The sequence below is a fragment of the Lemur catta genome, chromosome 20 (genome assembly GCF_020740605.2).
Source record: "Lemur catta isolate mLemCat1 chromosome 20, mLemCat1.pri, whole genome shotgun sequence".
Lineage (NCBI taxonomy): Eukaryota > Metazoa > Chordata > Mammalia > Primates > Lemuridae > Lemur > Lemur catta.
This window is the reverse complement of record NC_059147.1, coordinates 7,148,573-7,169,611: the sequence shown is the minus strand read 5'-3', so window position 1 is coordinate 7,169,611 and position 21,039 is coordinate 7,148,573. Positions and strand designations below refer to the sequence as shown.

Sequence of the window (21,039 nt, the reverse complement as noted above, 5' to 3'; positions counted from 1 at the left end):
CTTTTTATAAATTCGATTAGCCTTTTCCACTTTCTCTACCTCGGGACATTTCCTTTGGGAGGAATTTCATACCCAGAGACCCCTTAGCGAGGCACTGTTGCATGCGGGGCGCAGTGAATTTAAGTGCAAGACGCTCAGTGTGGACGGAAGGTAAAAATCACAAGAGCTTGCGGTCGCTAGCGAAGTCAGTTTCTAAACGCCGGTGGAGGAATGGCCTTCCAAGAGAAGGAAAACGAAGTTTGCCGCCGGCAGGCTGTAAGGGATTCTAGGCTGGGGCGCGTGCGGGTGGTTACCAAGCTCTCCGCTTGGCAGGGCTGAATTTCCCGCCCGAGCCGGCGCCGGGGCGCCCGGTCCCCACGCGGCACCCGGCGCCCGTCTGGAGATAGCCCTTGGCGGTGGGCGGCAGGAGTCGCTCCCACCCCAGCCCGCCCGGCAAAGCGCCTTCTCGCCTCTGGGACTGGCAGCTTGCGAGCGAACGCGCCGAGAGCGCAGAGTCAACTCGGCTAGGGGCGGGGACGCCCGCCCGAGCCTGCTCCCCCAGGTCTCGGGTTCGAAGCCGCTCCGGCTTCCGAGGAGAGGTTAGGATTTGAGCGACAGCAGTTCGGTTAGGAACGGAGTTTCTGAAACTCTCGGGGAAGCGAAGTCCCCGGTTTGGAAAAATAACCGAACCTATGGTGAGCTTTCCAAACTTGGTCTTTGCTTTATGTCATTTTTCCTAACCCCTTCCTCCCACCACTCAGCCCCAACCCTAAGAAAGTGTCCTACGGGCTAGGGTACAAGCCATCTCAACCCTTCCTCCCCCTTCGCCCTCCCATCCCCCCCAACATTCAGACTAGGAAAATACAAATAAACCCCGGGTGGTTAATGCGGGTGCATTCAGGCGCCCCCCATCCCCAAACGCACGCACGCACGCGCACACACACACACACACACACACACACACACAGCGCTCACCACCCGCTCTGTCCCACCCACCCCCGGGTAGGGGAGGGACTGGGAACCTGATCTCCGGGCTCCTGCCCCTAACGTTTCCCCATCAATAATGTTGATACCATCGATGTGCCTCCTCCCCCGCCCTCGGGGCGCCGCTGCTGCCTTTTCGCCGCTTTTTGCTTGAGTAAGAAAACGAAACCTCCTCTACTGCCCTCCTAGCCTCGGCCAGGGGCCAGCGGGGCCTGGAGCCGGAGGATGAGGGAGCAGGGGTGCAGGCAGCGCGCGCGGGGGCGTCCAACATTTCTGGGGTACGGTGTCCAACCAGCGCCGGCGGAATGGGAAAGAGGGTCTGGGGCCCAGGGAAGGCCTCATCCCGGACCCGGGGTCAAATTGGGCCAGAATAAAATACTTTTAAGGGTAGAAGAACCAGGCCTCAGAGTGGGGAGCCTCAACTGCCCCTACCCTTCCTAGGATCAGCGACGGAGCGAAGAAGCCCGGAAACCCCTTCGCTGAGAACGGAATTGTGGCCCGCGGCCTTGGGGCACAGCCCTTCTACCCTGCCATCCCACCAAGGACACTCTAGACTAGGTCTTGGGAAAACTGAGGGGACATATTGGTAGAAACAAGCATCAATCCCCCAGATGGGAGTTTGCAAAACTCGCCAAGCGCCTCCCCCGGGTGCGGTTCCTCTCGGGCCACGAGGTCGCGACCCTGACGCAGCTGCTGCCTCACTTCGGGCTACCCCAACTCTCGATCGCACATCGGCCCCTAGTACTCTCGAGTAACCTGCTAGTCCCGAACCTCGTCACCCGGATTCCCCGAGCAGCTGCTCCCACCCAAGGGTGGGAATGCGCGACCCCGTGTAGAGCGCGCAGGTCTCTGGGGTCAGCAGGGCATGGGGAGAGAATCCAGTGTGGCACCTCGCTCGCATTCGCTGCCTTCTTTCTGCCCGCTCAAAAATAAAAATTATCCCCCATTCTCTCTCTGTTTTTATTGATTTAATTATTTCTTCGCATCGCGGCAAGCGGAGCCTCGCCAGCGCCCTGACACTGCGGCGCCCGCATCAGCGAACCACGTAACTTGGGCCCGAGACAATGGCCCATAATTGATGTATTGCCATCAACAATAAAGACCAATTCTCCTCTCCCCGCCATTGCTACCATCCCCCTCCTCCCATCCCCCCCTCGTCCACCTCCCCTCTCTTCTCCCCCGGCCACCGAGGGAAAGAAAACAAACAAGAAATTAGCTGAGGACGCCGAGCGCTGAGCGAAATGCCCGCCTCTACGCCGTCGAAGACGCAAAAGAACGAAAAAAGTTATTAAAGTTTGGATCCCCCCAATTAATTCGTCTCTCCTTGCCCATTTTTAATTAAACATCGCAAAGCTGCTTTTGCATTTTCATTTCTTTTGGTTGTTTGTTATGATGTTTTTTGGGGGGAGGGAAAGCTTTTTTTTTTTTTTTCTTAATCTTAATCACACATAGAGCAAGTGACGAACATGTGTGAAGCTATTCCCGGGAGCTTCCCGGTGCGCACGACGCGCGCGCGGGGAAGAAGGGTCGCGGGACAGCCAGCACGGCTCGGTTCCTGGCAGCAAGCGGTGCCGGGGAGGCCCGGACTTTCAAGAAGCCAAGATTGTTAGAGACGGATGCGGGCGGCTGCAAACGCGTACATAATCGGGGAAACGAGTGTGCAAGTGCACACGGACGCGTTCGTGTACTGGCAGAGTGCGGGCTGGTGTGTCTGCGAGGACTCTTGTTTGCGGGATGGAGGGGTAGGTGAGGGATTTACACGTGCTCCTCTACACGTTCCCGGGGGTCTAAGGGAAGCGAGTCGCTCGCACCCCAGGAGCGCGCAGATCCATCTTTGCCGAGGGATCTCTTTAAATATTCAGTGAGAAATAATGGCATTTGAAGCACCACCTATGGAAACATTATTATCTTCATTCTTCAACATCAGCCCCACTGATAGCTTCGTTTGTCTTTTTATCAAAATCCACTGTACCCAACAGGACCTGGGGAGAAAGGGAGAGCGAGGCGGAGAGGGGTATGTGTGTGTGAGAGAGAGAGAATAATGGGAAGAAGAGAGGAAAATAAGAGATTGGAAAAAAGGTGAAAAAAGGACGGACAGGGAGAAAGATGAAGGGAGAAGTTATATCAAGGGAAAAAGTCCGCAGATGGACAACAGAAAAATTCACCCACACACAAAACCTTTAGACATTTAAAAAAGAAAATAAGAAAAGATTGAAGCTAAGAGAAAGAGAAAGGGTCACTTAGGGGAGCGCGGCAAGGGTCCGGAGTACCCGAAGCTCTGCTCAGAAGACTGGTGCCCACTTCGCGCGAACCGACCGTGGCACCATCCAGACTCACGGGCGCTCCCAAATTGGGACGTCCTCAAGAGCCCTCTCCTTTCCCGATTACCAGATAGGGCAGGGATTGTGTATCCGCACCCCCTCCTCCCCCATCACGCAGCCAAAGTTTAGTTTAGTTTAATCCTTCGGGCACAGGACTTCGGGAACCTTGGAACGAGGAGACCCCGCGGCGCTAGGGGAAAGACCAGCTGAGCAGCGGACCGAGTCTCAGGTTCGCGGGCGCCTGCGCCGGGCAGACGGACCGCGCTCCCAGCTCCGGGGCGCTGGCAGGGAGGCTGCATCCCCGCTCCGGGAGATGGAGATAGAGCGAAAAGTTTGGGCGCCGCGCGCGGCAAGTGCCCGAAAACTGGAGGCGAGCTTCCGCGTCGCCAGGCAGCCGCGGACAGGGACCCCCCCCCCACACACACACACACACACATTCCCGGCTCGGCGCCGCCACCTAGACCCTTTAGGCTGGCGCGCCGTCCCTCCCCCAGGGCATGGAGTCCAGGGGTCCCGAGACTGGACTTGTCCAGGACCAGGCTTGGCCGGGCCGTGCCTCCCCAGGCCGGGGACGGGAGGCTGCGTACCGGGGCAGCAGCAGCCCCTCCCCTCCCCCCAGCCGCAGCTGAACTCGGAGCCCAGGCGGGTCCCAGCTCTCCGCCCGCCCTGGGCTCGGCGGCGCCACCGCCGCCTCCCAGCGGAGTGACGCGCCCTGCAGCCAACCGGGGCAGCCGGGGGGGAGGTCCGGGAGGGGTCCTGGGCGGAGCCGAGCCGCCCCCTTATCCCACGGGCTCGGGGCTGCTTCTCCCGAAAACTTCAACCCTAATTGTCCTGGGAATGTCCGAGGTAGAGAAAGGGAGCTAGGGAGCAAGCGAGAGGCTGGAGGATCTGGGCCCCTTTGGCGGGGGAGGGGATGGGGTGGCGGAAGAGCTGCCCCTCCCCCCTCCGGTCCCAAACCCGTCACGTTCCCAAACCTTTCCTGGATCCTCTTCTCCGCGCCCCCGCGAGCCCGGGATCCAGGGGATGGAGAACTCGGGGCGAAGGAGCGCCGAGCCAGGCTGCGGGCGGGAGGGAGGCCGAGCCGTGGGCGGGAGGCGGACCGGCGTGGGGCTGGCTCTTCCCCACTCGCTTATTTTTTTTTTATGGGGGTGGGGGTGGGCTGCTTGCTGGTAGCTCTTAAAGAAACGAAGAAACACTCACGAAGAGGGACGCCCGCCCCCCAAATCCGCCACGGGACTCCCTCCCCCCGCGGGCCGGCGCGCCTCGCGCCCGAGTTGGGAAGTTCGCAGCGCGCCCGCAGCCCGGGTCCCCAGCCCCCGCCGCCCGGCCCCACCCCCACCCGGGGCGGCTTAATTCCGGGGAGGGCATGCTAATTTGGGTCGGCCCAGCCCGGGATGGGGGGGGAGGAGAGGGAGGGAAGGAGGGAGGGAGCGGGGGGCGCCGGCCGGGGCGCCGAGCGCGCAGTGGAGAGGAGGCCGGCCCCGGCGGCCGGGCCGCGGAGTCCCGGGCGGTCGCAAAGAGGGTTAACCCAGTGTCGGGCGGCGCGGCGCGCAGAGCCAGCCCCGCGGCCGGCTTATTGGGCCAGCGCGCGGAGAGACAGGGGTCTGCAGCAAATCACGAACTAATTGATTAAGGCGAGCGGGTTTGAATAGCGCTGGCCCGGTGCCAATCGCCTTTCAAAGAGCCCCTCTATGATTAATCGCAATGCATTATTGATAATCATAATTATAGCAGGACACATGCGCGCTGCGCCCGGGGCCGGGGAGCCGGGGAGGGGGCGGGCGGGCCGGCGGGCGGGGGGAGCCGCCGCCGCCGCCGCCGCTCGATTTCCGTAATTTTGAGAAGATTTTTTTTTAGTAATTTTTTATTCTGCCCCAGCTGATGTTTGAGCCAGCATGTCGCGGAGGAAGCAAGCGAAGCCTCAACATTTCCAATCCGACCCCGAAGTGGCCTCGCTCCCCCGGCGAGATGGTGAGTGCTCCGGCCCGCGCCGCGGACACACACACACACACACACACGCACTCACACGCGCGCGGGGACCCACGCACACGCGGCTGGCCCCTGCGCCCACTGCCCCGCCGCCGCCGCGTCCCCACTCGCCTTTTCGACTGAGCGTATTTTTTTTCTTTTGAATTTTCAATTTGCCTTTGCTGGGCTTCCCCCCTGCCCTGGGGAAGCGAGCACATCTCCCGGCAGGATCTTTCCGGAGTTGCTGGGTCCTCCCGGGGGGAGGAGGGAGGGCATGCTGGCCTTGCCGCTCCGTCCCGGCTTTTCCGGGGAACCGAGCCGCGGCCAGGACCCTGGAGCCCCGCGAGGCGCGGGTGCGAGCGGAGGTCGTCCGCGCCTACCCGCGGGGCCCCTCGCACTCCCCACGCGGCTCCCAGGGCCCCCGGCCCGGCCTCTGCCGACCGGCCCTGCTGCCAGCGGGAAGGAAGTTTACTTCGCGCGCGGGGCTGAACTCCGAGCGTGGGGGGAGCTCGCAGCGCCCCCGTTGCCCCAAGCTCACACTCCCCTTCGACCCGCGCGGCGGAGTGGGGTGCCTTTGGGGGTTCCCATCTGCAAGAAAGTGGGGACCTGTGTCGGGGCGCCCGTGCCTGACACTCTGGGGTAGCGGCTGGGGCGGAGTGTTCCTTGCTGCCGGTAGTTCCCGAGAAGGTGCAGGCGGCCCGGGGAGGTGTCGGGTCTGGCTCCCTAAGTTTATCTCCGAATCTTTTCTCCCAACACTTGCACCCTCCGCCCCCCAAAATCTTTATATTCGGCATGCATCCTCTGCGGATGGTGGTGCTCCACGCTTGCAGATGGGTCGGGGAAGGAGTCTTAGGGTAATTTTTCAGGGCTGGGGGGTAGCCAACCAGAGGAGAATCCCCCTGAAACAGGGCCACTCGCTTTCTCCGCTGGAAGCGACAACTGTGGGTCCCGAAGGGAATGAACAAGTCCAGAACAAAGTTTGTGTGCGGGAGTTAAGGTCGAGAGTAGGGAGAGATCCAGGCAGGGAACTGGGGGTGCCGATGGAGGACAACTAGAATCCCTCCTTGCCCCTGAAGGTGATCCACTTTAGTGGCCGCCGAGTTCCCAGGCCCAGCGCCGGAGGCGATGGAGCGGCGCCCCAGCCCGGCTCCGGGGTCATCCCTGCACGTTGCTGGCCTCTCGGCTGCGGGAGGACGAGGGGCAACCCCAGCCGGGTTTCCGCGGCTCGGGAAGCCTCTCTGGATGCCCACGTCCCGGGCGGCATTTTGGGGTATGGAGGAGAGAGCTGGACCCCAAAGCTTGCCCTTAGATCGGCACCTCTGTCCACTGCGCTGTGCGGCCGCCCGGGCCCCACGGTCCCGGCTCCCTCCCCAGAGGCCTGCCTCTCAGTAGAGCTAGGGCGCCAAGAACCAAGGGACCCCCGCTCCCTTTACCCTGGCTCAGGGAAAGGGGACTCCTGGCTTGGGGGTCCCCTTACGAAATTGGGAGACTTGAGGCCAGCTAAGAAAATTGTTTACAATATTCCCCCCACCCCGCGCGCCCCTAGTACTTTCTCAAGCTTGAAGCCTTACCCAGAGTCTCTGCTGAATTTATCAGTCCGCTGAAAAAAGCCTTTGAACCCCGCTTTCCACCCCAAACGCAAGGGTAAATCGAGGTGAAACTACCCGAGGCCGCAGCAACGACTCCGAGCATTTTTCCGGGTTTTCTCAGCTGGTTTCTTCTGCTTCTCGCCCCCACCCTCATCTTTCCTAAAGTTTCTGCTGAGACCTTTTGCACTGTGATACTGTTCAGGGTAGCGATTTGTATGCAAAATACCAAACTACAGAGAAGACAGGGTTTTTTAGTCTATTTTGTAAATATGTACTGATTTTCTACATTTTCCCCCCAAAAAAACAAAAAACCGCCTCGGGCTTCGCGGAGAAATGCATGCTAGATCTTTGCCTTTCGCCTTCTGGATTCAGAATTTTTAATAGTTAAGCCTTCTCATAAAGCAATAGCATAAAAGGAGTTCACTACCTCTTACCATTATTATTTATTAGTACTATTTTTTTTAGTTTCTTTGAGCTTTGAGGTAAGTTAATTGAGTAACTGAATCAAGTTTCTTTTCTTTCTCTTTTCTCTCTTTTCATTTCTTTCTCTTTCTTCCTTTCTCTGTTTTTTCTTCCCAAAAGCTGGTTCATTGTCCTAAGAAGCAGTAAACTATGTTAGGGACACTCTAGGAAACACCCCCTCCCAGCCCTCTTCCCTCACCTCTCCCCACCCCCTCCTCTTTTTCTTGGGTAGTAATGGTTTTAGGTTATGACTGTTTTTACATGGTTGAACAATAAGTTTGGGAGAAGTTGCCTAGAGGGTAGATTTTGTAATAGGGTTACAGGATTTAGTGTGTTGTAATAATATTAGTACACAAGTAATCCTCCCCAATGCCTGACATGCAAGAAGGCCTAACCTACCCCAGGTCTTTTTATTTGGGAATAGTTGTGAGATAAATGGAATTGAAAGTTCATGACATCTCAAGGTTACCTTTTAAAAGTCAGCTTTTCTGCAATGAATTCGGCGATCTCATTTTCCTCCCCACACATAGCACATACTTTTAAGAGCTGTTGGTTTTTTGTTTTGTTCTTTTTTCTGCATGTAGAAAGGTGGTTCAATTTTTAAGGAGCAAACCCCTCTTCAAACATCGTGGTTACTTTTTCTTATGTCTTGAGGTGGTCTTAGAATATGGCAAATGAAACATTGAACATACTGAATTTAATCTAGTTTATGCTCTTCTTGTATGCCAGCACCTCTCATTTCAGGACTTCCATGCATAGTGGGACCTAGAAAAGTTGGTAGACCACAGTTACAGTAGCCCTGAAGGATGGATGCTAAGGCTGAAAGCAGCCGGGGCTGCAGTGTCCTGCATGTTGGAGTGTGTGTGTTGATTACAAAGAAAACCCAAGCCACTCTAAGCAGCCACACTGATAGCTTCATCGGAGCAAGTTCAAAAAAAACAAGAGTGCTCGGTTAATCTTAGGATGCTGATATTTTATTCAACTTTAGTGCAGCTATAATGCCAGAAACACTCTAAAATAATTTTAAACTTGGTAATTTTTCTGTTTCTTATGAGACCAAGAATGTGGCAAATATGACTTGTCTCTTAAATGATATTCAACAAGTCTTGAATTACTTGTAGAAAGATGACTGCCACTGGAAAGATTATTCACTAAGACAAATAATCCTAAGGAAAGGGAATATTAGCATCTAATGATTTTATATGTGGATCTTTTACTATAGATTGAGATTTCAGGGGTGTGTGCGTGTGTGTGTGTGTGTGTGTGTGTGTGTGTGTGTTGGGTTTTTCTTCCCCTGATGGTGTTTTTAAGATTCCTATAACTACGTGGATGGCCCATTCAGACTCCATTCATTTATTAAGAAAGTGTTTTGGTGTTCAGCTTACTTAAGGAAAAGATAATATTGAAAGAAAAATAAAAATCATGAATTGCAGATAAAACACTGACTGTCCTATGAAGTATCATAAAAATTCCTCTTATTTATATTAATAATGAAATTCTATCATTTACCAACCTAATTTACTCATGTGAGCAGCTTAATAGCAACACATTGATCTCTGGGCCCAAAAGGTTAGGGAGAACTATAATTAATTGCTTTTTTTGAAAAACCGACACCTGCAAGATAAGGCAGTTGGAAAGAATTCATGCTTAAATCAGGCCTATTTTAAGTTTGGCATAATGGAAGATTCTGGATGAGAAAATGCAAACTATTTTTTGAAATTGCTTCAGGCTGCAAGACACTTCCTAAAATGTTAAAAACACACACACAAACAAGCAAAGTCTAGCTGGGCATGAGATAGTATGTGTGAAAGTGAATCTGTGCTGCTGAATGTTTTGTAGTTTATTTTCCATCAGGTTTCCCCTATAGTTCATAGGCACAAGTGCCAACTTATAGGTTATTCTTTGGGGGCTTTCTTTCTTTTCTTTATACTTTTGGAGGTAGCAAGTTGTTTTTTATCAACAGAGTCCTTTGGAAGGCAGAAACCCACATTTTTATTGTGGAGATCTTACTGGGACCTGGGGAAGAAATAGGCGGACTGGTTAAGTTTTTTGAAATCGTTAAAAGCTGAGCTTTATGTAGGAAGCAGAACAAATTCCTTCTACAGCCTTAACTAGGTTTTTCTAAGACATATCTTGGTGCAGATAGCCCTATATTTCAAAACGTTCTTCAACTATTAAAACTGAAGTGGTTGAGGGGCTTAGAGAAAGAGATGGTAAGTTAACTGGAGAACCGACACCCCTCCCCCCAAAAAAGAAAAAAGTTTGTGTTCCAGGCTTTAGAAACCTAGATGTGTCGAGCTGTTTTAACCTTTGCTAGCCTCCTCCCATGCAAAGGTGACAAGGTCCAGATCATAATATGTCCTTCAGTATCTTCCCAGTGACCCCCAAATTGAGTCTTGCTAGTCACTTAGCAGGAAGTTAGTAGTTTATTTTAGTTTCACCTTATCAGCTTGGCTTCTTTTCCTAACCTTATTCCCCTGTCACCCTCAGATGCCAGACCCCCAAAGGGGAAGATTGACAGGTAGTTCTCATAGCTCAGTTTTACCCTCAAACAACAGGGATTTAGTTTCTTGTGCCTTTGCCAATGTTTATGTAGTCAAAGTTTAGATCTTGCCTTAAGGAGTCTCTCTTTTACGCGTCACTGGAATAGGAAAGCCACAAAGAAGTTTTTGAACAAACCCTTGCAACTGGAACCCCATCTAGTGTTCAGTTTGATTCATCCATGGGAAAGACATTTTCTCCCTTTCATTTATTGTGTACATTAGGTGGGCTCGGATCACTATTTTAAAAGGAGTGTCTTGTCCGTGTTGTTACTTTCTCAGAGATCTCTCTCGTATTCTTCCACGCGAGAATACACTAATCCTGGTCAGACCACTAGGTGAACTTGCAGGGTACCAGTAAATTTGTTATTTGGTTGCATATCACATAGAGGAAACTTTAGACGTTACAGAAAATATGCACAGCATATGTCGTAGTGTTCAAAATTTCTTTGGAATCTTAAGTTGGACATTCAGATTTAGGCTTTCTATGCAAAAATAAAAAAGATTAAAAATCAATCCATCAAATATGTTTGCGATAGCTTTTCCAAATAGGTCTAAGAAAAAGAATAGCCTGTTAAAATTATGCACTCCAAAACCACTATCGTGAGAGGTTCTATTGAAAAAATGTTAATGCAGTCTTAAGGTAATGGGAAGTACAGTGAATATCTTTCTGAAGAGCTCCAGAAAAGAAAACTAAATCTGGTAGAGTAAGATGGTTGTGTTTGCTTTTTGTTTTTCTGTGCTTTTTTTTTTTTTTCCTTTCCTGGCTGGCTAAACCTTTCTGTGTGGGGGCATAGTTTTATTTTTGTTTTCTCAGTAGACAGATAAGTTTGAACACTTCAATTTTCTCCTTCCGATTCTGTAGTGTTTGGTTCAGATGATGAAAAACTGACAAATTTGAATTAGGCATCAAGTACCTAAATAGTGCAACAGGAACTAAAACATCTGGGATTTTTGTATAAATTTGGTGGAGGTATAAGATCACCCTCTCCCCCTCCCAGAAAAAGGCCCAGAAAATTCCAAATAACTTTTTGTGGGTAAATACTTAGAAAACCATTGCTTCTTAAATTTTCCTGTCTGAGAAGAATTACAAAATGACTTTAATTCTTTAATTTGTATGCAAAATCCATAGAAAAGGAACTGGAATGTTATTTTCACCATGGTACAAGGAACAAGGCAACTGTATTTACTATAATGGGGTCACCAGTTGCAATCCTGTGTAACAGATTATTGAGAAAGATACAAGATAGCAGATGAGCAGAAAATGAATTAGAACATGTTCCTCTGTGTGTGTGTGTGTGTGTGAGAGAGAGAGAGAGAGAGAAAGAGAGAGAGAGAATGTGTGTATCTTATTACAACTTAAAATATTCCCTTTGGTAGTTAAAGATTCAAACTAGTCCTCATGTTTTGTCTTCTTGTTTTTAAGCTGTTTCATTGGCATTCTGTTCAGAATGCAGATAGATTTAAAGTTAAGAATTGTTACAGTGTAGCGACACCTGCTTTTGAAATAAATCAAAATAGATACCAGGATTTTGGGGGGGTAAGAGTGTTCATAAACATCAGGAAATTAAATTAGTTGACTCTACAGTGAGATCAAATGTCAGCTTATTAAAATGTTGTGAAAATCTACACTAAAATATGGGTAACTTTTTAACACAGTCTCTTTCTTAGAAGCAAGCAAGCATTTATTTTTAAGCAGCTTTATTTTCCGTCCAGTTAGCACAATCCTAAATATAAAAATGTTCAGGTTGAAAAACTTGAAAATTCTCAAGTGAGTTTTTGAGGCTGCACAAATGCAGAATTCAAGTGCAGGAAAGTAATAATCAGTTAAATCCTGTAAAGTAACCTTCCTTTTATTTTCTCTATATATTATGAGAATATCAGATGTTTGCAAGTTATAAAGAATTAAAACGTCCTTTAATCGTGAGCACAGATGTGCTAAATATTTGAAGCAACTACATTGTAATATGTACAATTGATGAAGTCAGTTTTCTGATTTCCCTTGCTAGTTATTTAGTTCTGAATCTGTCATTATTTGTCTAAGCCCAGCTGACCAAGCAAAACTGTGTTTTAAAGTGGCTTTATGTTTTGATAAATGTGAGCTGGTTGAAAAGTATTTTCCACTGAATGCAGAGCTTAATAGAACATGCTGACATAATAGTTTTAATGCATTTTGTTGAAAATGTGTGAACAAACAGAATAGCTTTTGTTCCTTCATAATTGGCTGTAAAAGTAGATGGAAACATAACCATTACATATGGAAATGTGCAAAGAGAAAGAAATAACATTTCTGTTGAATATATTAGGAATTGCATTTCCTAGTTTAAAATAAGCATCTAAAATGGATGCATCATTTAAAATTGGTTGTCAAAATAAGAAGCTTTAAACAGAATTTTTGTCACATTATTTTTGTCCCAAGTTAAGCAACATAACTTTAGCAAATTTCATCTAATATTTTGTTTATATGATTTTAAGCCAAGGGTAGAGACAGAAAAAAGTGCTTAAAACAGCACCTTCAACGTGCATAGGAATCCGGTGCCAATTAGGATGATTAAACATTAAATTAAAACTGAATCATTATTGGTATTTTCTGCTACAACTAAGATTTGTTTGCTGTTGTTAATGCATTTTGCACTATACCCTTGTGGAGATTAAAAGATGGGTATTAGGAAAGCTAGCTTGTTAAGTATAACTTAGCTACTCAAATAACACTCCCAGTGAATAAAGTGTGCATACATTTGGCATACTTTACCAGGGGTTCTAATCAACTTCGGCATCACTCAAGGCAAATAGAGTTAAGGAATTTTCAGAAAGTAGTATTTAGGTATTAATTTTATTTTCTGGAATGCAAATCTACTCAAGCTTTTTTGATGTTTACTACAAAAAGGCAAATGGCTGGCTCTTTTGAGTAGACTCTAAAGTTTACTGAAAAAAGCAACATTTTGATTTTGCATTTATTCATATCTGCAATTACTTTTTTTCCCTACAAGTTTTCTGGGAGATTCAATTTGGAAGTCATGGAAACTACCTATTATCTGATTCAGTTCTGCAGAAAAGCATGCAGGGAGGTAATCCTTGAATTAAACAGTTTTTTTTTTTTTTTTTCACAGCCTTCGTAGATGACCACACACTATTTGTACAACAGAAGTTGGTGCTCCCCATGCTGGGCAAACAATGGGGCGCCATCCTGTCTTTGAATAGGGTGTTAGCTTGGAGTTGGAGATTTTTATGTTTAATTTACAAATGGATCTTAGTGAGAAGACATCTGAGCAACCAGTGGAAACAAACATGAAATAAAGGGATTTTTATAATAAAAGGTTCAGGACAATCTGTTAAACAATTGATAACAGTTAAGAGCAAACTGTTTTTAAAGGCATTCAGACTAGGAGAATTGCAAAGCATTTCCAAACTCTAAACCAAGAATTATTTCTTAGGGGATGGGAGCACTTCCCCTTAACTGCATATCCTTCTTTAAGTTGATACATAATCAGAAATGTAAATCTTGTGCCAGTTTTTATAGATATAAAGAGCATTTTTGATGAAATATGTAAGAGGCATAACGTTGCCGTGTGGAGCATAGTGGCATATATTCCTTGATTAGTGGAATTGTAGCCAGGGTTGCATTTTTTTAATTTTAAAAATAAACATGCCATGGGGTGATACATAGGTGCCAGGCAGGCCTTGTAACGGGTTATGATCATTGTGTTTCTCTTCATTGTATGTGTGCAGCTTTCCCTTTTGTATTCAAGTGAGTCTTGAGCAGTGGTCTGGAGGATTTGTCACTGATGGGACTAAAGTGTGTTTGTCATGGATCAGACTTAGCTCAGGTTCGAGGTAGGGGCTTGAGGTGATTTTCAAGTTGTCAGTCTGTAGCTTGGTGATATGCATTTTTTTCCCCCTTGTCAACAACTGATTGGAACCTGAATGACTACAAATTAGTTTAGTGACAGAACAAACTGTCACAGATATCTTTGAATCAGTTGAAAATGACTAAGGGTGACAGAAACTCAAGAGCCTAATAAGTCCCCAGAATGGTTGCTGGACCCTCTCCGGACGAGTAGACAATAAGGTGTATAAAATATTGGAAATCAATATTTTGCTATGGCATTTCATTATGCACCAATGTCTTCCGTTCATAGTATTTTATATTTTGATGAATTATCTGAAGGCCATGACTATCTGAGATACCGGATTGATAGTAATTCCTCCATACCCTTAAAAATTAATTGTGAACGTTCTTAGGTAATATTGATTGGTTTTTAAGGGCTTCAGTTTTGAGTTTTGCAGGTTAAAAAAAAAAATTGATTGGCTTTTTTTTTTTCCTTGGCAAGTCATAGGTGACTGTGTGTCCTGGTTCCCTTTCTAACCCTGCACCTTTTGATGTTTGCAGGGGACATGGAAAAGGGCCAACCGAGTCGCACCACTAAGAGCAAGGACGCCCATGTCTGTGGCCGGTGCTGCGCCGAGTTCTTTGAATTATCAGATCTTCTGCTCCACAAGAAGAACTGCACTAAAAATCAATTAGTTCTAATCGTAAATGAAAATCCAGCCTCCCCACCAGAAACCTTCTCCCCCAGCCCCCCTCCCGATAATCCCGAGGAACAAATGAATGACACAGTTAACAAAACAGATCAAGTAGACTGCAGCGACCTTTCAGAACACAGCGGACCTGACAGGGAAGAGTCCATGGAGGTGGAGGCCCCGGCTGCTAACAAAAGCAGCGGCAGCGGCCCTGCCAGCAGCGGCCACGGCACCGCGGCCCCCGGCTGCAGCAGCAGCCCCTCCCCAGGTACCTCAGCACTCACAACCTCTCTACCTCAACTCGGGGACCTGACAACACTGGGCAACTTCTCCGTGATCAACAGCAACGTCATCATCGAGAACCTCCAGAGCACCAAGGTGGCGGTGGCCCAGTTCTCCCAGGAAGCGAGGTGCAGCGGGGCCTCGGGGGGCAAGCTGGCGGTCCCCGCCCTCATGGAGCAGCTCCTAGCTCTGCAGCAGCAGCAGATCCACCAGCTGCAACTGATCGAACAGATTCGTCACCAAATACTGCTGTTGGCTTCTCAGAACGCAGACTTGCCAACATCTTCTAGTCCTTCTCAAGGTACTTTACGAACATCTGCCAACCCCTTGTCCACGCTAAGTTCCCATTTATCTCAGCAGCTGGCGGCAGCAGCTGGATTAGCACAGAGCCTCGCCAGCCAATCTGCCAGCATCAGTGGTGTGAAACAGCCACCCCCAATCCAGCTACCTCAGAGCACTTCTGGCAACACCGTCATTCCATCCAACAGTGGCTCTTCTCCCAATATTAACATGTTGGCAGCCGCAGTTACCACCCCGTCCTCGGAAAAAGTGGCTTCGAGTGCTGGTGCCTCCCATGTCAGCAACCCAGCAGTCTCAGCGTCATCCTCACCAGCTTTTGCAATAAGCAGTTTATTAAGTCCTGCATCTAATCCACTTCTACCTCAGCCGGCCCCTGCTAACGCCGTTTTCCCCAGCCCTTTGCCCAACATCGGAACAACTGCGGAGGATCTAAACTCCTTGTCTGCCTTGGCCCAGCAAAGAAAAAGCAAGCCACCAAATGTCACTGCCTTCGAAGCAAAAAGTACTTCCGACGAGGCGTTCTTCAAACACAAGTGCAGGTTCTGCGCGAAGGTCTTCGGGAGTGACAGTGCCTTGCAGATCCACCTGCGCTCCCACACCGGGGAGAGGCCGTTCAAGTGCAACATCTGCGGGAACAGGTTCTCCACCAAGGGGAACCTGAAAGTCCACTTTCAGCGCCACAAAGAGAAATACCCTCATATCCAGATGAACCCCTATCCCGTGCCTGAGCATTTGGACAATATCCCCACAAGTACCGGCATCCCATATGGCATGTCCATCCCTCCAGAGAAGCCAGTCACCAGCTGGCTAGACACCAAACCAGTCCTGCCCACTCTGACCACTTCAGTCGGCCTGCCGTTGCCCCCGACCCTGCCCAGCCTCATACCCTTCATCAAGACGGAAGAGCCAGCCCCCATCCCCATCAGCCATTCTGCCGCCAGCCCCCCGGGCTCAGTCAAAAGTGACTCTGGGGTCCCCGAGCCGGCCACGAGAAACCTGGGTGGGTTCCCAGAGGAAGCTGAAGGGTCCACTCTGCCACCCTCCAGTGGCAAGAGTGAAGAGAGTGGTGCAGTCACCAACTCGGTCCCAACAGCCGGCAACAGCACCCTGAGCTCGCCGGCGGCCGACTGTGGCCCAGGCAGCACCACCACTTTCACCAACCCTTTGTTGCCGCTCATGTCCGAGCAGTTCAAGGCCAAGTTTCCTTTTGGGGGACTCTTGGACTCAGCCCAGGCATCAGAGACGTCCAAGCTTCAGCAACTGGTAGAAAACATTGACAAGAAGGCCACTGACCCCAACGAGTGTGTCATCTGCCACCGGGTCCTCAGCTGTCAGAGCGCCTTGAAAATGCACTACCGGACACACACTGGGGAGAGGCCCTTTAAGTGCAAGATCTGCGGCCGGGCTTTTACCACGAAAGGGAATCTTAAAACCCATTACAGCGTGCATCGTGCGATGCCCCCGCTCAGAGTCCAGCATTCCTGCCCCATCTGCCAGAAGAAGTTCACTAATGCTGTTGTCCTGCAGCAGCACATTCGAATGCACATGGGGGGCCAGATTCCCAACACCCCAGTCCCTGACAGCTACCCTGAGTCCATGGAGTCTGACACAGGCTCCTTTGATGAGAAAAATTTTGATGACTTAGACAACTTCTCTGATGAAAACATGGAAGACTGTCCTGAGGGCAGCATCCCTGATACGCCCAAGTCTGCGGACGCATCCCAAGACAGCTTGTCTTCTTCGCCTCTGCCCCTAGAGATGTCGAGCATCGCTGCTTTGGAAAATCAGATGAAGATGATCAGTGCCGGCCTGGCGGAGCAGCTGCAGGCCAGCCTGAAGTCGGTGGAGAATGGCTCGGTCGAGGGGGACGTCCTGACCAATGATTCGTCCTCAGTGGGTGGTGACATGGAGAGCCAGAGTGCAGGCAGCCCGGCCATCTCAGAGTCTACCTCTTCCATGCAGGCTCTGTCCCCATCCAACAGCACCCAGGAGTTCCACAAGTCACCCAGCGTTGAGGAGAAACCGCAGAGAGCGGTCCCAAGCGAGTTTGCCAATGGTTTGTCTCCCACCCCAGTGAATGGTGGGGCTTTGGATTTGACATCTAGTCATGCAGAGAAAATCATCAAAGAAGATTCTTTGGGGATCCTCTTCCCTTTCAGAGACCGGGGTAAATTTAAAAATACTGCTTGCGACATTTGTGGCAAAACATTTGCTTGTCAGAGTGCCTTGGACATTCACTATAGAAGTCATACCAAAGAGAGACCATTTATTTGCACAGTTTGCAATCGTGGCTTTTCCACAAAGGGTAATTTGAAGCAGCACATGTTGACACATCAGATGCGAGATCTACCATCACAGCTCTTTGAGCCCAGTTCCAACCTTGGCCCCAATCAGAACTCTGCAGTGATTCCCGCCAACTCGTTGTCATCTCTCATCAAAACAGAGGTCAATGGCTTTGTGCATGTTTCTCCTCAGGACAGTAAGGACACCCCCACCAGTCACGTCCCTTCTGGGCCTCTGTCTTCCTCTGCCACGTCCCCAGTTCTGCTCCCAGCTCTGCCCAGGAGAACTCCCAAGCAGCACTACTGCAACACGTGTGGCAAAACCTTCTCCTCATCGAGTGCCCTGCAGATTCACGAGAGAACTCACACTGGAGAGAAACCCTTTGCTTGCACTATTTGTGGAAGAGCTTTCACAACAAAAGGCAATCTTAAGGTACAGACTCCATCTGCACCCCACCCACCCCATCCCTTCCTCATTGTCACTGATTGTAATGCATGCCCCCAGAGTCAGGGGCCCAGATGTTCAGGGAAAGAGTTCTCACGAGGGAACCTGCTGCACGTGGCTGCCTGGGGAGAAACGTGGGTGCCTGGGAGGGTCAGCCTCGTGGCAGGGACAAGAGCAGGCTGCAGCTGGCTGCATGTCAGAGCACATTGAATAATTTGGTACCTAAGCGAAGCAGCGGCCTCTCTCTGTTGTCTCGCTAAGTGCACCAAATGAATTGCTTTACCTACCAAGTAAGACAGCCTGGCGTTGCCATGGGGTATTGATTAAAGACCTCCGTGTGGCCCGAGTGCTGCCTGTATCACTTAATAATTACAGTTCTCCTCGGCGCATGCATCTATTTTTCATAACCATGCAGTCCAGCATGGTTTGTTTGTCTAAAAACAATAACGTCACTGCTCTGCTAATGGGTATTATGATAATTGATTATACGGCATTTCCTACTGATATGTGTTGGAAATAAAGTAAATATGCTTAAGTTCTAGAGCAACAGTTGAGCACTCTTAGTGTGTACATTTTTCTGTTGACAGAGCATTTCTCTGGAGATTGCTGCCAGTAATGTGAGATGAATAATTACTCTCTGGCTTTTCTTTCCGTGCACGGGCCCTCCAGTGGGCAATCAGCGAGGGGTACTTTCTTCCTAGCTGAAAAGGACATTTATAGGGTAAAGGGTGTCAGATACAATACTTACCATTGCAATGAGAGTGGACATAACAATTCTAAGCCTGAAAGGAGCTATCTGCGACTGCCTGGCTTGCTCGAGGCCATTATAAGCTAAATATGGGTAATAAAAAAAGAGTAAGTAAGGCATCTCTGCCCAGGAGGAGGAGAGATGGCCCCGGGATGCGCGGAGCAAACACGTTATTACCCGTGGAGGGGAGTGGAGGGTTCCTGCTGCCTTTTCCCCTGCCTGTCACGTAATGAGAATAGACATTTGGGCCACTTCTTCGTCAGGGGTTGGGATATGAGTTGAGACAGATTCACCTATTAAGCTTCTCTCCCCCCTCCTCTTCTTTCCCTGTCCCCCGTCTCTCTCCACATCCCAGGTACACATGGGCACTCACATGTGGAACAGCACGCCTGCGCGCCGAGGCCGGCGGCTCTCCGTGGACGGCCCCATGACATTCCTAGGAGGCAGTTCCATCAAGTTCCCAGAAATGTTCCAGAAGGATTTGGCGGCAAGATCAGGAAGTGGGGATCCTTCCAGTTTCTGGAATCAGTATGCAGCAGCGCTCTCCAATGGGCTGGCGATGAAGGCCAACGAGATCTCCGTCATTCAGAACGGTGGCGTCCCTCCAATTCCTGGAAGCCTCGACAGTGGGAACAGCTCACCGATTAGTGGGCTGACAGGAAACCTGGAGAAGCTCCAGAACTCAGAGCCCAGTGCTCCTCTGGCTGGCCTGGAGAAGATGGCAAGCAGCGAGAACGGAACCAACTTCCGCTTCACCCGCTTCGTGGAGGACAGCAAAGAGATCATCACAAGTTAAAGCAAGCTGGCCTGGAGACGTAGCATTCCTGTTCAGAATGCGACCTGTGGTGGCCTCCTAGTCCTTGCCCCCTGCCCCTGCCTTCCGGTTCCCCAGTTCTATGAACTACAACATTATGAAGACATTCTTTTTGTACCTTGTTCAACTTCTAGAGTTCTAAGAAAGCTTATTTATTAGTGATATAACCTTGCTTTGCAAACAGAATGCAAGCGTTAACTTTGGTCTTCTGTATTTTGGACTAAATACTAATTGACTAGAGTGCTGTAAACTTGCTGTAACATTTATGGCAATTGCAAGTTGCCCTGCTAGGCAGTTGTAATCTGGCATTAACTTATTTTCTATATCCAGTTTAATATGAATTTGGTGGTGATGCAATGCCTCCGTGATGCATTAGATCTCTAATAAAGTCTGTGTATAAATGTACACTTTGATCCTGCTGGAAAATTTTATCAGCAAACACATTGTCTAATCTTTCAAAACAGATTTAAGGAAAAGAACTGAAAGTACAGACTGAACAGTGCGGTTCTTTGGAAGGTTTGGTTTTTTGATTTTTATTCTAAAATTCAACCTGCTTTTTTGTTTTGTAGATTTAACCATTTCCGTTTTGAACTGCTATTTGTATTGTGCTTTTTACTTGAGTCGTCCTCAATGTTAATAAGTTTCTGTACAGTAATAAGCACGCAGAATTCTCTAGAGAAAAAAAAAAACAAGTGTTGTTTTGGTAGTTGAAACTGAGACGTAACATTTTGCCTTGTAGGTATATTCACAATAGAAAATGTGTGCTGGAATTTCACAATGCTGCTAAGTATAGCATCTTGAACAACCTTCAGTGGAGAAAATGTAGATGCTCTTGTATATACAAGAAATATCACTTTCATTAAAATGTACATATGTTCCTTACAAGAGCAAATGCTTCTTCTTGATCAAGAGAGCAGGTATAGTGTTTGTTTATTTTGTATTAGGTATGGAAGAAAAAAAATTGGACTGTTACATGCACTTTCTTGGAAAGTTGAAAGGAAGGGGGGTCCAATTTCTTTAACATTTAATACTTACTAACAACAGAGATACTGTAATTTTACTCAAGTAATCAAATACATTTTTTTTTGCAACAGATAAAGCAAAATACTGTGTCTGTGTTTTTAGAGTGCATTTCTATTTAGCCAGGCCCCTAAATGTATTTTAACGTTTCCCCAGGTGACAGTAAATTGTGTATGTGAGTGTGTATCTCTCTTTAAATGAGGAATTGTAAAAGGCACACCAGAAGCAGGTCTGCATGGGCCTGTGTTTCCTTTTATTTTGAAATTTGGAGGCTTTAGATATTTTCCCAAAATCCATGACTTGTTGGGAATGTATTTTATAGCCTTTCCACTCACAACCCCCCACCCAGAGGAAAAAAAATGAAATCAAAGAACGCTGGAGGTTTCATCCCGACAGGTAAGTTTCCTTAAGCAAGATATTTATGCCGATTTAGATTTCAGTTTTATTTCCACTATTATGGTTTTATTTCACTTAATTCAGTCCATTTTTTTCAGGCAACTGAGAGTTTCATTGCTGGGTTCCCGATGCAAGCAGGTTATATAATCTTGACTCTGAAACTGGTCCTCAACCCAGAGGTCAACGTGTTCTTTATTTAATTAGTCTTTTAGACATTTAAACGCACATGCATATCTGAAAGGAAAAGTCTGTGACAAAGGATAGGTAGAGTCAACTTGAATATTTCAGCATCAAAATTCAGTTTGATTCTTTCTGTCTCCCTTTTGTTCTGGGGGGAAATAGGTTTTCCTCATGAGCACTGTTTTGGGGGTGAACAAACCCAATGGGT

General features: G+C 48.7%; 1 protein-coding gene and 1 long non-coding RNA gene across 2 annotated transcripts; both read left to right on the top strand.

The window, feature by feature from the left end:
• Positions 1-1,146: 1,146 nt before the first annotated feature.
• LOC123625059 lies at positions 1,147-1,914 on the top strand. The gene is made up of 2 exons (XR_006730346.1): positions 1,147-1,241; positions 1,405-1,914. It is a non-coding gene; the product is annotated as an uncharacterized LOC123625059 (long non-coding RNA).
• Positions 1,915-4,739: 2,825 nt separating this feature from the next.
• On the top strand, positions 4,740-20,334 carry SALL1 (spalt like transcription factor 1). The gene is made up of 3 exons (XM_045533272.1): positions 4,740-5,255; positions 14,234-17,661; positions 18,777-20,334. The coding sequence occupies exons 1-3, from the start codon at positions 5,180-5,182 to the stop codon at positions 19,215-19,217; spliced, it is 3,945 nt and encodes a 1,314-aa protein (XP_045389228.1). The 5' UTR covers positions 4,740-5,179; the 3' UTR covers positions 19,218-20,334.
• The last annotated feature ends 705 nt before the right edge of the window (positions 20,335-21,039 follow it).

Excerpts from the sequence above, each read along its gene's own strand:
- SALL1 (XM_045533272.1), top strand. The coding sequence starts at position 5,180 with ATGTCGCGGAGGAAGCAAGCGAAGCCTCAACATTTCCAATCCGACCCC. Across the intron at positions 5,256-14,233 it reads CTCGCTCCCCCGGCGAGATG|GGGACATGGAAAAGGGCCAA; the intron begins GTGAGTGCTCCG and ends TGATGTTTGCAG. Across the intron at positions 17,662-18,776 it reads CAACAAAAGGCAATCTTAAG|GTACACATGGGCACTCACAT; the intron begins GTACAGACTCCA and ends TCCACATCCCAG.